This window comes from Drosophila rhopaloa, unplaced genomic scaffold (assembly GCF_018152115.1).
Source record: "Drosophila rhopaloa isolate 14029-0021.01 unplaced genomic scaffold, ASM1815211v1 contig_163, whole genome shotgun sequence".
NCBI lineage: Eukaryota > Metazoa > Arthropoda > Insecta > Diptera > Drosophilidae > Drosophila > Drosophila rhopaloa.
Window position 1 is genome coordinate 8,620,230 of NW_025335043.1, and position 12,775 is coordinate 8,633,004.

The window sequence follows — 12,775 nt, forward strand, 5'->3', positions numbered from 1 at the left end:
TTTTTCAAAGTACAAGTTATTTGTCAAAACATTTGCATTCTTAAATTTTTACTTTAATTGTTTATCTTAGGGGCTAATAGAAATTATACATCCGGTGTTTTACCTAAAGATTTATCACAAGTCGAGTCCCGTTTAACTTTAACCTCTTTTTCTCCGTAGTTTGTCCGATGCCAAAGAAATTTCTTTCACAAACGTGTCGGACGCACTGCAGCAGAACGTTCCTTTCATGTCGGATGTCCGATTCAAGAAGTTTGGATAACATGGTGTTCTGCTGGGTTTGTTTACGAGCTCTCTTGTAGTTCAAGCCATTAATTCGCTTTGGAGCAATTCGTTTGGGTGCAGTTTGGGGTTGGCATTCCTTTGGTTCGGTTTTGGGTGGACTTGATTCTCTTATGGCTTCAGTTACTCGCTGGAAGGGCTCTTCATTTGGTGCTTCGTCGGAAGAGCAATGATCTTCCCTTGTAGGAGGAACTTTCTCTATGCCGGATTCAGTTATTTCATTAATGTCTTCTTGAGGCACTTCATTTAAAAAGGAGGTATTTTCCGTTACAGAAGTAAAGTCTTCCCTAGTTTCCATATCCTGAATAGGTACAGGTTTAGTAGAAGCCTCAGAACTATAATTATCTATGGACAAATTGGGTTCTAACTTAAGATCTGTATTATCGTGGATTGGGTCCTTTTCTGTGGGCTTAGAAGACTCAGTTTTGGAACTCTTCAATGTCGTTTTCTCTTGAATAATCTGTTTTGCTTCATCCTGATCCTGATTTTCGCCTTCAGTTTCACTTTCCTCTTCACTATCTGAACCGTACATTCCAAGTAGGCCGAACAAAGCATTATCCTTTTTTTGATTTTTTTTGTTGAAGTGCTGATAGTCCGTCATATGCCCAGTTCCACAGAACTTGGCATTTTCTATGAGATTCCTGTCCTCATCTTTGGTTTCTTCACATTCCTTGTTTAAATTTGTAGACTGTGTTGAAGTTTCTCTACTCTGATTTGTTTTATCAGTGGATTTCTTTGAACTTCCAACATTTTTCTTCTTTTCAGTGGCTTTGCCTTTGGCATTTCTCTTTTTTCTGTTTTTGGGATCAAAACGCTCCTTTTTATCTCCTTTGGGTCGGGTTCTTTGACGATCTTCGCGGTTTCCAAAGCGAGATTTAGAGGCCTCCAGACGCTCTCCGCGCTTGATTCTCTGTTCCTTAGCTAATCTGGCCAGCTCAACATTCGCTGCAGTTGGAAATCTAAGATATGGATGAGTTATTCTAAGGATTAATCATCATTTGGGTGCCAAGCCAACCGACCTCTTCCTTCGTTCTGCCTTCCAAGCGGCCAATTCCTCCTGCGTCCACACTTTCTTGACCTTTTTGTAAGCCCCGGTGATGTGATTAGCTTCTATATGGCGTTCTAGGATGTTGTGCAGGGACTCAAAGTCGCAATCATCAGCGGGACAGGATTCATGCTGTTCCAGGTGACGTTTCATGTCCTCAGAAGTGGCCAACTCCATACAACACGTGTGGCAGTACTCGGATCGTGGAGGCGATTTGTAAATTGGCGGGGTTTCTGGCACACTGACTGGGCTGCTCTGTGTCATAAATTGAGGATTATATATATAGTATATTACCCAAATCTATAGATATTTCAGTTAGTAAACTCACCTGATCCTGGGTAAGATATTTAGCAGGCACTGTTGATCCTCGTGCGCCGTACATGGGCGGAGGTTGTTTGGCCCTCGGCAGCAGGGTCATCCCACTGGGGGTCAGGTAGAGGTGAGGGGCTTTGTTGACTCCATTGGGCCTGTCGAATTTCGGAGACGGCAATACGAATTTCGGAAGAATCTTTTCCTCCATTTCGTCGAGTTAAAAAACTAAAAACAATGTGCGCGAATTGAGGCAGCGAGTGACCGAAGCTAATTAATATACCAAAAAACTACTAAAAAAAGAGGAGATAACAATTTTTCAAAATACCGCAATTTTTAAAAACCCTATGTACGAAAAATCATGTCTTGCCTTTTATTGAACTGTTAAATTATCAAACGAAACGCAGACTAAAAAAACCGATAAATGCAGTTTCGATGATTATCTATTCCAAAAATGTAACAGAAACCTTTTTTAATTGTTTCCTTATATTGTAGTCACTTCAAACAATTTATATTTTGTTTTTAATTTGTATAATAATTAAAAAATAGAGCTTTTTATATCATTCAGGTAAAAGTGTTTAAAGCTTACAAATTACATATTTCAAAAACATCAACGTATTCAAAAAAATACCGTTATTTCTTCTAAATCTATCGATAGAGCCACCCACATCGATTGGCCTAGTGTGACCGCACCGCACTGTTGTTGTCGTTTGCTCGCGAGACAAAAACAATTAGCTCGGAAGTGCAAGTCAATTGAGAGAGTCATTTTAATTATATTTATTAAGATTAAGCGTTTAGATTAGTGCGAATACTCAGCGGGGCGACACAATGCAAAGCGTTCTCAACACCGTGAAAGGCACGGCGCTCAATGTGGCCGAATATCTAACGCCCGTTTTAAAGGTAAAAAGTGCCAAATTGACGAAAACCTGACTATTAAAGCGATCAAATATGTACAAAATACGCATTAAATAGGGGTGTATATAAGCAGACAGGCTTCATGACAAAGAAAACCGGAAAAGATAATGGTTTTCCACTCTCAATTATTGATTTCCCCTTTTTCCGCGACCTCTATCCATTCCCCCAAATGGCTATAAAACTGGATTCACCGCCAGACTGTCTCCAAACGAAAATATACATAAATGTATCTTTGAAAAGACTGTTGGCGTCAAATTATTGTAGTTTTTGCTGTGTTTTAGACCAAACTAATAGAACAATTTTTCAAAACCCACTCTTGCTAGATTTTAAAATCACTACTTAAAATTAAAGTGTTTTCTTTGACATCGAGATTTGACCTTCGCGGGCCCCCCGCCAATTCTGAAAAGGTTAATGTGACGCCAATGTATTATTTTCAAATTTGAATTTGACTAGAAAAGATTTCTAGGATATCCCCCATATTGACTTCCTCCCCTATTGACTATTGAATGTTACTCATCTATCCCTTCCTTGCAGGAATCGAAATTCCGTGAGACGGGTGTCCTCACTCCGGAGGAGTTTGTGGCCGCCGGAGATCACTTAGTGCATCATTGCCCAACTTGGCAGTGGGCAGCCGGCGATGAAACCAAAACGAAACCCTATTTACCAAAGGGTAAGTGCTGCGATTTGCCATTAATCACTGGACAATTTACTCATTAAAATCATTTGGCCCCACTTAGATAAGCAATTCCTGATAACGCGCAATGTGCCGTGCTATCGTCGCTGCAAGCAGATGGAGTACGTCGGCGAGGAGACGCTGGTGGAGGAGGAGTCCGGCGATGGCGGTTGGGTGGAGACTCATCAGCTGAACGACGACGGCACCACCCAGCTGGAGGACAAGATCTGCGAACTGACAATGGAGGAGACTAAGGTGAGTGTGGGTGAAAAGGCATCGATACATAACCCAAACTACTTTTCAAAAACTATGTTTATCGTACTTTGTGAAATACGTAGCTTTTTTAAATGTAAATACATTATCTGTAATAATTGTGAGATACTTATGGTTACCAAATACCAAATTAAATTTTACTTTAAATAAACCAAAAACAAAAATGTACATCGTTGCAATATTATTCACAATGTTATTAAGAATAATATGAAAAATGCTATTTTAATTTTATATCGCGGTTATTCCTATCTGTGCGTAAGTAAAATTTTGTATTTTAGAAACACCAATTATTACCAACCATTTCTAGTAAATGAAATTTCGATTTATGTACATTAGATAAGTTAGTTAATTGGCTTTCCAATAACGAGAGCACCTCCTTGAGCAAATCCTTATCTAATCTCAAAATACTCTCTTACAGGATGAAATGCACACTCCAGATAGCGACAAATCAGCTCCGGGCGCTGGAGCCGAGGCCGAAGACGAGGACGATGACGAGGCTATTGACATGGACGATTTCGAGGAGAGCGGCATGCTGGAGCTGGTCGATCCGGCCGTGGCCACCACCACTCGCAAACCAGAGGCGGAAACGAAGGCCAGCCCCGTGGCATCCACTTCGGGCGAGGCGGAGGCCAGCGGTGACTCAGTGCTCCACACACGCACATACGACCTGCACATCAGCTACGACAAGTACTATCAGACGCCGCGCCTCTGGGTGGTGGGATACGATGAGCAGCGCAAGCCACTGACCGTAGAGCAGATGTACGAGGATGTCTCGCAGGACCACGCCAAGAAAACGGTCACCATGGAGTCGCATCCACATCTTCCAGGTCCCAATATGGCCTCGGTGCACCCCTGCCGCCATGCGGATATTATGAAGAAGATTATTCAGACGGTGGAGGAGGGCGGCGGTCAGCTGGGAGTGCATTTATACTTGATCATATTCCTGAAATTCGTTCAGACCGTCATACCAACCATCGAGTACGATTTTACGCAAAACTTCAACATGTCTTAGGACCCGCCATGCTTTTCAATATTGACGCAATAAAATATAACTCATAAAACGCTAGTTTGTAAACTAATAATCGAATAAAGATTTGAGCAAACAGCTAATAACATCAATACCTCGGATTCGTTTTTATAATTACTTTTTATTTCACTTTGCTTTTGTTGTTGTTGGTTGGTTGCATGTTTGAAACATCTCTGAGATGAAATTGTATGTTAACATAATAATAAAGCATATTAAATCAATTGATCAAATATGCATTGTAGTTTTAGGTAGTTTTGTTTCTAGTTAAATGATTTTTTTTTTTTGCATTTTTAACAGTTTTTTAAACTTAAAATGTGTGTTGCTTGCATTTTATATTAATCATTTAATGTATAACTGTTAGATCCTTTTTTATGGGTTTATAGTATATATATAGATTTTCTTAATAGTTAAAATCACTTTTCATTTGCAATAACAGGTTCACATCGTAATCAATTTTACAATAAACATACCTAACGCCATTCATACCTGAATAAACATTTATATATTTGTATGTGTATATCGATCCCTCCTTTCCTTTTCTTTCCATCTATTAACGTGTTTTCAACAACATGCCGCCAGCGTTACGTTAGACGTCAACAATTTTTGCCTTACTTATCATCTTTAAATATAACTGATCCACTATCTTGTCAACTCTCATTGCCAACTTTTACATTATTTACCCATATTTTTGTTTACTTTTTTACATTTTATAATACATATAGAAGTTATACATACCAACTAGAGACCTAAATATATAATGTATACCTAGGCAAACCTATATAGATTTCGTCGTGCTTTCGTTTTTGTATTTTTTGCCCCCAAAAAAATCTTGCGTCTGTCAGAATTTTCTATAATTTTCGTGAAATGTTTTGCTATTTCCGATCTTTTAACGACTTTTATTTTATTTTATACACTCTGCCTTCAAATTTGAAATGTGTGTGGTAATTTTGTTTCTATTTACTGAATCTGGAGTTTTTATATCTGTTTAATTTTATAAGGTACGTTTTGTTTAAGCGCAATGCCTAGGCAAGAATTAAGGCAATGATTAGATTGTCACGAAATGAATCACAAATTTAGGAGTTCCGAGAATATTGGAGTAATTAAATTAATTTATTAATAAAAATAAAAAGTAAGCCAAGTATCTTAATATTCGAATTAAAAGTTGAACCAAAAAAAGATTTTAAATTAAATATAGTTTATTTGGTTTGTTTATTTCGATTTTTGATTTTAACAATATTCTTGTTTTTCTTTAATTCGATTTCTGTTCCGTTTCATTGCCCCAATTCATGACTAAGCATCTTTTACTTTTAAATTTTCATATAGCTTGTTTTTGTTTTTTATTATAATTTGCTTTTACCATTTAACTGATTTATCATTTTCCTTGCACAAAATATATTTTGTATTTTAAATATAAGCTTTACACTTTCTGGTTGCTGACATTGAAACAATTACATCTCGGTTGAAATTTACAAATAGTTGAAACTTGCAGCTAAATTTAAATATATATGTAAGTATATATTTACTATATAGTTTTTAACACGATCTTTATTAATTTATATAATTTCTTGCTCTTCTTTATCTTGTTGTAGGTAGTTGTTTGCATTGTTTTCTTACATTTAGATGAAATTACAGTTATAATATACACATACATTCATACCATGAACACCTAAATTTGCTTTGTTTTCATTTTCTTTGTATGGATTTTACGCTTTTTTTGTTGCCGTTAGATTAGACGCAAATACTATGCAAGACACTTGGCGCAAAAAAATACAAGAATCGCTCTTCAAGTGGAAACAAAAATAATTTGAAAACTATAGTAAAACCGAATACTAATTAAAAAGTTGTAGGACGCTTAAAATTACGCCAATTTACATAAAAATATATAGATTTTTATCCATAAGTATCGTATTCATATAGGTATATAAAAATAAAATTTCTCATGCTTCTTTTGTTTTTCGTTTTTTTTTGTAATGCCTAAAGAAATTGGGGTTCTCCTTGCCGAATTAAAATTTATATCCATACATCTACATATTCTCGTTTAGGTTCAAGTGTTTTAAAAATTGCTTTATCAGGGACTACAAATAAAACACGAATTAATTTAAGACAAATTAATTAATTAGTTAAACGTAAACTAGACCTAACTGTAAACGTAATAATAATTAACATTGAATCAACAAATGTGTGCATGTGTGTGTATAGGTGTGATAGTTGGTGGTGTTGGTGGTAGTAGTGATGATGCATTCCCATATTCATAATACGGAATTCTGTATCCTCCGTTGCCTTCCATATCCTGGTTGCCTTGGGGGACTCTCCCCGCCCTCCCCGTCTTGTTATTTACATTTCATAAATGATTAAGTATTCCGTGTCACGTTCCCCCGGCATCTACACCTTGCGCTTGGCGTGCAGCATCTCCATGAGCAGCGTTTGGGTGGGCGCACTGCCTGCACAGTGCTTGGTGTATAGGTGCTCCTCGCCGCGAGCGGCCATGGCATGGATTTCCGGTAAGATGTTTACTAGCCCTCTGAATTTGTCCTGCAGGAAGCCGAAAGAAAGAGACAAGTTTTAGTTTCGTTTGCAGAAATTAAACAAAATGATTCTAATCTCAACAGTTTTTAAACCATAAACTTGTTTAAAAAAAACTACAACCACTTAAAACTAAATCCTTTACTCACATTGACTGACGGATAGCAGGTTAGGGTGTAGTCCAGCAAAGCTGCTTGCACATTATCATGTCCCTCAGAGACGGTCCTCCGGTTGACAATACCCCGTACAGCTATAAATATTATTTCAAGGTTTAGGAAGGTTGTCAATCTGAACGAGAATCTTATACGGCCTTACTTGGATTTAACAGGATTAGGAATTTCATGCAGACATAGTCGCCCATATCGAATTTCAGATCTTGCAGCTTATTCTGCAACTCGTTGAAGTAATCGCCCAGCTGTGGCACACCCAACAATCCCAGACTCATCAGATTAAAGACCTGGCCATTGTTCAGTTGCGTCTCATCGGGCAGCCCGTTGTGGATTCGATGGTGCAGGTGATCCAGAACCAGCATGTCCGACCAGGAATGCTGCAGCAGTTTCATTTGGTCGTCGACCTAGTTTTAAAAAAATTATAAACAAAATGTTTCATAAATAAATTTATACATCACAAAAATGCTTAGGCATTAATAAGCACGGTTGCCACTATTGATATAAAAGATTACATAATACTTTGCAGATCCTTTTTGTTTTCTAATTATGTTTCCAAAAGATGCATTTCTGCATGTTATTAATAGGGGCTAATTAATTTAAAATACTAAATCAGCTTTACTTATATTGTTACTAAAAGATGTTGAATTAACTACTACTATTACTACTACTATGGATCCGTACTATTTTAATATTTTTAGTTGAAGTTTATTTAAATATTATATTTGAAATTTAAAAATGTCAAAATATAAAATATTATAACAATTAATTATTAATTAAGCTGATCAAATAAAGGTTGAGAAAAGCTTAGATATGGATTTTAAGAAGTGAAGCTTTTGAATCCGATCATTTTCACTTCTATTTTTCAAGCGGCAACCGCACGCATAAGGTTCAATAGATACATTTTGTATGATGATATATGGTATGGAGATATGTTAAGGCCTAGTTTTGGATGTTCTGGTATTACAACACGCCCTCTCTCCCTCTCTCAGCGATTCTCTCGGTTTCTCCGTTTCTCTCAGTTTTTGTCTCAGTCTCCGTATCGCTATCGGTTTCGGTTTCTCCGCTCTTGGTGGGCTGGTGGTATGGGTGAGCACATCAGTTGCGTCATTGAGCGAGAGACGCTGCTGCTTGGCTGACTGACTGGTTCAGCTTTGCTGGCTAAGTAGGTCAGACGCCAAATGAAATCGAAATTCAATGCAGATTCTGCCGGCGTCGCTGTCGACGTCGCTGTCAGTTGTCGGTGGTTTACATAACATGCCGCAGACTTGGCCCCTAGCTTGAAAACTGGTTTCTGGCTTTGAACCATGTTGCTGCTGTCTGTGTTTTCTGATTTCTGATTTACTCGATGTGAGGATATCGGGGTATTGAGGCAACCCCGACGCCTTAAAGTGGCCCATACCTTCAGATCCTTGAAGAAGACGGTGTTCCGTGCCCAGTCCACTTGCGAGAACAAATTCTGGTCGAGCACTTTGCACATCAGCTCGAAGAGATCCACCTCCACCTGGTTGTAGGTTTGCTTCTGCAGCAGGGCAAATAGTTGCGTCTGCCATTCCCGATCGTCGATCGATTGCACAAATTCACGAATCATAGGTGAGACTCTGCAAGAATAATAAATGGAATTAAATAGAATTTAAGACTGCATGGCAATAGCTATCTGAAAAACCCACCTTAATGGCTCGATTAGCGCGTCGGCTGTGCTCGATGGATGTGTGCCAGAATCAAAGCTTTTCGTAGATAAAAGATACAAAAAAATGTTAATTAGTTCAAGTTTAGGTAGCTTCCAATTGGAGAGCTCATCAAGTGACAACTAAGCAAAGCGTTAAAGGGCAGCTTGAGACTAATTTAATGTAATTTAGTGTCTTTTTAAATTCACAACTATAAGTTTGTAAGTTGATATCTTAGCAATAAATTTAATTAAACCGTATATATATTTACTTGTAGATTTAAAATGATGTCATTAGCTTCTTTTTATCACAAGTTCATTACTTAATACAAAAACCTTGGCCATCAGCTTTTAAAAACTATCTGTAAACTAAACTATTTTTATTTTAACTGGGAATCCTTTCTGGCAAATTAAGTGAATAGGAAAGTATTTTGAACTAAATCGAACTAAAATCCCAAGGCTGCCCATTTTCACACTTGCTGCATGATCAGGTTGAATCCTTTTCCACAAATGGGGTATAATATCAAAAGTTCGCTTTGAATATTTGTTTGTTGTTCGTTTGTCGATTGTTTTGATTTGAGTTTGGAAAACTTTTTGGTTCTGTTCTGGCTGTTGTTGGGGTAAATACCACAATTTCGAGTCGGCCGTGTTCTGCAGAGATCCTATTCCAGCCTCGTGGCAACTGCTGTTGCCATTGCCGCCGTTGCGATGCAGGCCGTCGGCGGAATTGGTGCCCCCGCCTCCTCCTCCGCCGCCCGCATTGTTGCCACCTCCTCCTCCGCCGCCCGACGCTCCGTTGCCCGTGCTGCTGTTGTTGTTACCGCCGGTGCTGCTGCCGTTGCTGCTATTGCCATTGCCCACGGAACTGGGCCCGTTGAGACCTCCGCCCCCACTGCCGCCGTTGCCGGCGTTCATGGGCGTGGCTATCACACCGCCCGTGCTCGCATTCACCTGTCCCAGCGCAATGGCTATAGGGCTGGGCGACGAATCCGGCGATTGGGTGAGTGAGGATACCTGCAAATATTAACAAAAAAAAGAGTCAAGTATATGAAGTATCCAGACATTAGAAAAAACGATTAGGAAATAAAACACAGGAGACAATATCTACTTCGGAACTAATGGAATACTCGAGAATGTAGCTCTTACCTGAGGTATTTGAATTTCCTGCTTAATGTTCATATTTGGATATGCTTGCTGGTAGCCCGGCGAGATCGGCGTTGGCTTGATGTCCGGACCCATCGAGTTGCGCAGCGCTTGCAGCGCCAACTGCCGCTGCCGCATCACCTGCAGCTTCCGCGCCCGATCCCGTTTGTACATGGGTCCGAATTTGTTGCGTCCACCCCGCATTCGATCCGCTCGAACAGCTGCAAGGGAAATGTTTGCATATTAATATTATTGTAAAGGATTGTATAATGCATATTTAATCGATAGATATTGGAAAAAACTTTTCTATTTTGACTTTGATGCTAAAACGAATTATTATTGTCTCGGTTTACAAACGAGAAGGTGATAAAGTAACTAAGTAACAATAATTTAGAATAATAATTTATAAACTAAGTATAAACGATTCTAAATAGGTTACAATTCAAAAAAAAGTCAGCTATATAAGTAAGTCCTTTGTAAAAATGAGACAGAAGTATGCGTGTGCCTTATCATCTTTAAAATATTAGTAAAACAAGGTTTACAAGAAACGTAATCACCGGGACTGCCCGGAATATTAAATTGTATATATACGCGTTTTATTTCAGCCACGTTTAGTTCCGTGCACAAGGAAACACAAGATTTCTTATCATTTAATATGTCACGAAACTAAGTTGGAAAATGAAAATGTACAGATGGAGTAGAACCAGAAATATGTTAATAATCAAATAATACAACAATAAGACATTCATTTTGAAATGCACTTTAACAAAAAATTACCATACCTTATGGCGCAGCTTGTTATCAAAGGCAACCCTACATACCTATACAATATTTTTAACTTAATAATAATGACATTATTTCTGACATTTAAAGTTAATTAGTTAAAGTAATTAATTGACAATCTTGCGCCTCCGTCGATTATGATCCTCTCTGTATTTTCAATGGTTTAATTTCCGATCTAAACGATTTGAATTATTTTCAACATCTCCCATTTAACTGACCCACAATTCGACCCTGCAGAATGCAACGTGGGGAAAACATCCCATTCGTTTCACATTTCTCATTAAAAGCCATAACAGCGCTTGACAAAAACAAAGAGCAGGCAAACGCACACCCACAACTATACGGTGAACATGCATACGCACATACAAGCACGCACATGGAAAATATAGTTACATACACATATTGCGCATACGCCGCATTGTACTGCGGCATCAAAATAAAAACTGTACAACGCGCAAATGTGTATTTACGTGCGTTTGTATGTGAAAGCACACTAAATGAAACGCAATAAAAATGCGCTTCTTATGGCGCAGCACGAAAAAAAGTGTTAAGGGTGCAGAGAAAAAAAAACATTTCACACTTATGCTTTATACAGATTATTTAGCATGTTATATGTTTAAAAGATTCAGTTGTGGAAATTCTTTTGAAAGTTTCATATTACAATTACAATATTAAATGATTAAAAAGCATACACAGACTTTGGCATTATTTTTATTTTCTACTGTTCTGCTAAAATATAAAGATATTCTTCGACTATAAAAAACAAAGTGAGAATTTCAAAATATTTTTTTCTGTGTTAAGTGAGAATTGTGAGGGTGGCGGCTTAAGCCAAAAACAGATTGCGATTGCAGCTAGCGCCATGTTGATTACAAGATGCAATTGTCGAGGGTTGTTTTCACACACCCGTAACACAACAGAAAAAAAGCGCGAGGGGGCGGAAATGGGCGGCAGGTGGCCACCATAAAATATGCATTTCAAATCCAAAAGCAAGCGGGAAAAAATTAAAACACAAACCGACACACTCACAGTTACATTTTGATATATGCAGTTTTAGTGCGGCGGACAAGTAACTGTAATTTAGGTCAAGCGTATTGTTTACAAATAATCAACATACATATGCATTTGAATGGGCTTGTGTGCGTATTTGAGAGAAGGCGGCGCTCTTGCTCTCAAATACAAATACCGCAATTGCCGCTCTCTTTTTGGATTATGTTTTTGGCTTGGCAACGCGAAAGAGCTTTCTATTACGACATTTCTCTCCCCGCACACAAACACACAAAAGAGAGCGAGAGAGAGTCGAAGACTGAGAGGCTTTCCGCATTAGACAACTTTGTTGTTGTGTTTGAGTGGAGTAGGTCAAGGACAGTGTGTGTGAAAACTGGGACAACACGGCGATTGTTGTTGCCTGCCAACTCTCCCAAAAGGAAAAACTCACTCTCTCTCACACATTCACTTGCAAAGGAGAGAGTGTGTGTTGGGGAAGTTGTTTGTATATGTGGGCGACTTACAGCCGCTTTTTGACGACTTTTTCCTTTTTCCGGCTCTGTATCAAGTCTATTTCTGTTGGGTAAGGTAAAATAAATAGAAGAAACACCGTCAATCGATAGAAAATTTATGGAGTTCATATAATCGTTCCCTTTTGGTATTTTCCGTGCTAATTTGTTCATCTATTTGCTATATTTTTTTTTAGCTGTCTTACATAATTTCCTGTGACATTTTTTTACTTTCAATTTGAGTTTTTATTTAGATGTTCACCTTTTTGTTGGCTGTCTTTTCGTGTGGGGTTAAGTGGTTCAATTTGAATACGACAAACATGTTTTTTGAAAGTTATTCCCACCCGGTGGCCCTTACTTTTTTTCTTTTCTTTGAAGTTTTTGGGATTTTCTCACACAGTCAGCCGGGAAATCAATAACTAACCTGTCACTAGCCTTTTTTTTGTAGGCGTTTTGGTTTAAAGCAGTTGCTAAACGCA

The 12,775-nt window shown here is 38.3% G+C and overlaps 3 protein-coding genes across 3 annotated transcripts in view; 1 reads left to right on the top strand and 2 right to left on the bottom strand.

Moving 5' to 3' along the window:
• Positions 1-31: 31 nt before the first annotated feature.
• On the bottom strand, positions 32-1,890 carry LOC108044448 (nuclear fragile X mental retardation-interacting protein 1). Its single transcript, XM_017123462.2, has 3 exons — positions 1,653-1,890; positions 1,299-1,579; positions 32-1,238 (listed from the first exon to the last, which is right to left on the bottom strand). Exons 1-3 carry the CDS (start codon positions 1,842-1,844, stop codon positions 104-106), a joined length of 1,608 nt encoding a protein of 535 aa, XP_016978951.2. The 5' UTR covers positions 1,845-1,890; the 3' UTR covers positions 32-103.
• A 436-nt stretch (positions 1,891-2,326) lies between these two features.
• Positions 2,327-4,613, top strand: LOC108044443 (ubiquitin-like-conjugating enzyme ATG3). The gene is made up of 4 exons (XM_017123456.2): positions 2,327-2,533; positions 3,083-3,218; positions 3,286-3,476; positions 3,913-4,613. Exons 1-4 carry the CDS (start codon positions 2,462-2,464, stop codon positions 4,504-4,506), a joined length of 993 nt encoding a protein of 330 aa, XP_016978945.1. The 5' UTR covers positions 2,327-2,461; the 3' UTR covers positions 4,507-4,613.
• A 9-nt stretch (positions 4,614-4,622) lies between these two features.
• Positions 4,623-12,775, bottom strand: part of LOC108044442 (nuclear hormone receptor FTZ-F1) — a 43,083-nt gene continuing 34,930 nt past the window's right edge. Inside the window, exons 4-10 of the mRNA XM_017123455.2 lie at positions 10,024-10,241; positions 9,506-9,891; positions 8,882-8,938; positions 8,614-8,812; positions 7,360-7,618; positions 7,194-7,294; positions 4,623-7,053 (exon numbers count right to left, since the gene is read on the bottom strand). Of these exons, the coding sequence (XP_016978944.2) occupies positions 6,904-7,053; positions 7,194-7,294; positions 7,360-7,618; positions 8,614-8,812; positions 8,882-8,938; positions 9,506-9,891; positions 10,024-10,241 (1,370 nt within the window). The 3' untranslated portion in view covers positions 4,623-6,903. The remainder of the gene's footprint in view (positions 7,054-7,193; positions 7,295-7,359; positions 7,619-8,613; positions 8,813-8,881; positions 8,939-9,505; positions 9,892-10,023; positions 10,242-12,775) is intronic.

What these genes read in the sequence shown, in the direction of transcription:
- LOC108044448 (XM_017123462.2), bottom strand. Translation starts at nt 1,844, where the DNA reads ATGGAGGAAAAGATTCTTCCGAAATTCGTATTGCCGTCTCCGAAATTC. An exon ending in AATATCTTACCCAGGATCAG is followed by an intron (nt 1,580 to 1,652) that starts GTGAGTTTACTA and finishes TTTATGACACAG; the next exon opens with AGCAGCCCAGTCAGTGTGCC. An exon ending in AAGGCAGAACGAAGGAAGAG is followed by an intron (nt 1,239 to 1,298) that starts GTCGGTTGGCTT and finishes TCCATATCTTAG; the next exon opens with ATTTCCAACTGCAGCGAATG.
- LOC108044443 (XM_017123456.2), top strand. Translation starts at nt 2,462, where the DNA reads ATGCAAAGCGTTCTCAACACCGTGAAAGGCACGGCGCTCAATGTGGCC. An exon ending in GAAACCCTATTTACCAAAGG is followed by an intron (nt 3,219 to 3,285) that starts GTAAGTGCTGCG and finishes GGCCCCACTTAG; the next exon opens with ATAAGCAATTCCTGATAACG. An exon ending in TGACAATGGAGGAGACTAAG is followed by an intron (nt 3,477 to 3,912) that starts GTGAGTGTGGGT and finishes ACTCTCTTACAG; the next exon opens with GATGAAATGCACACTCCAGA.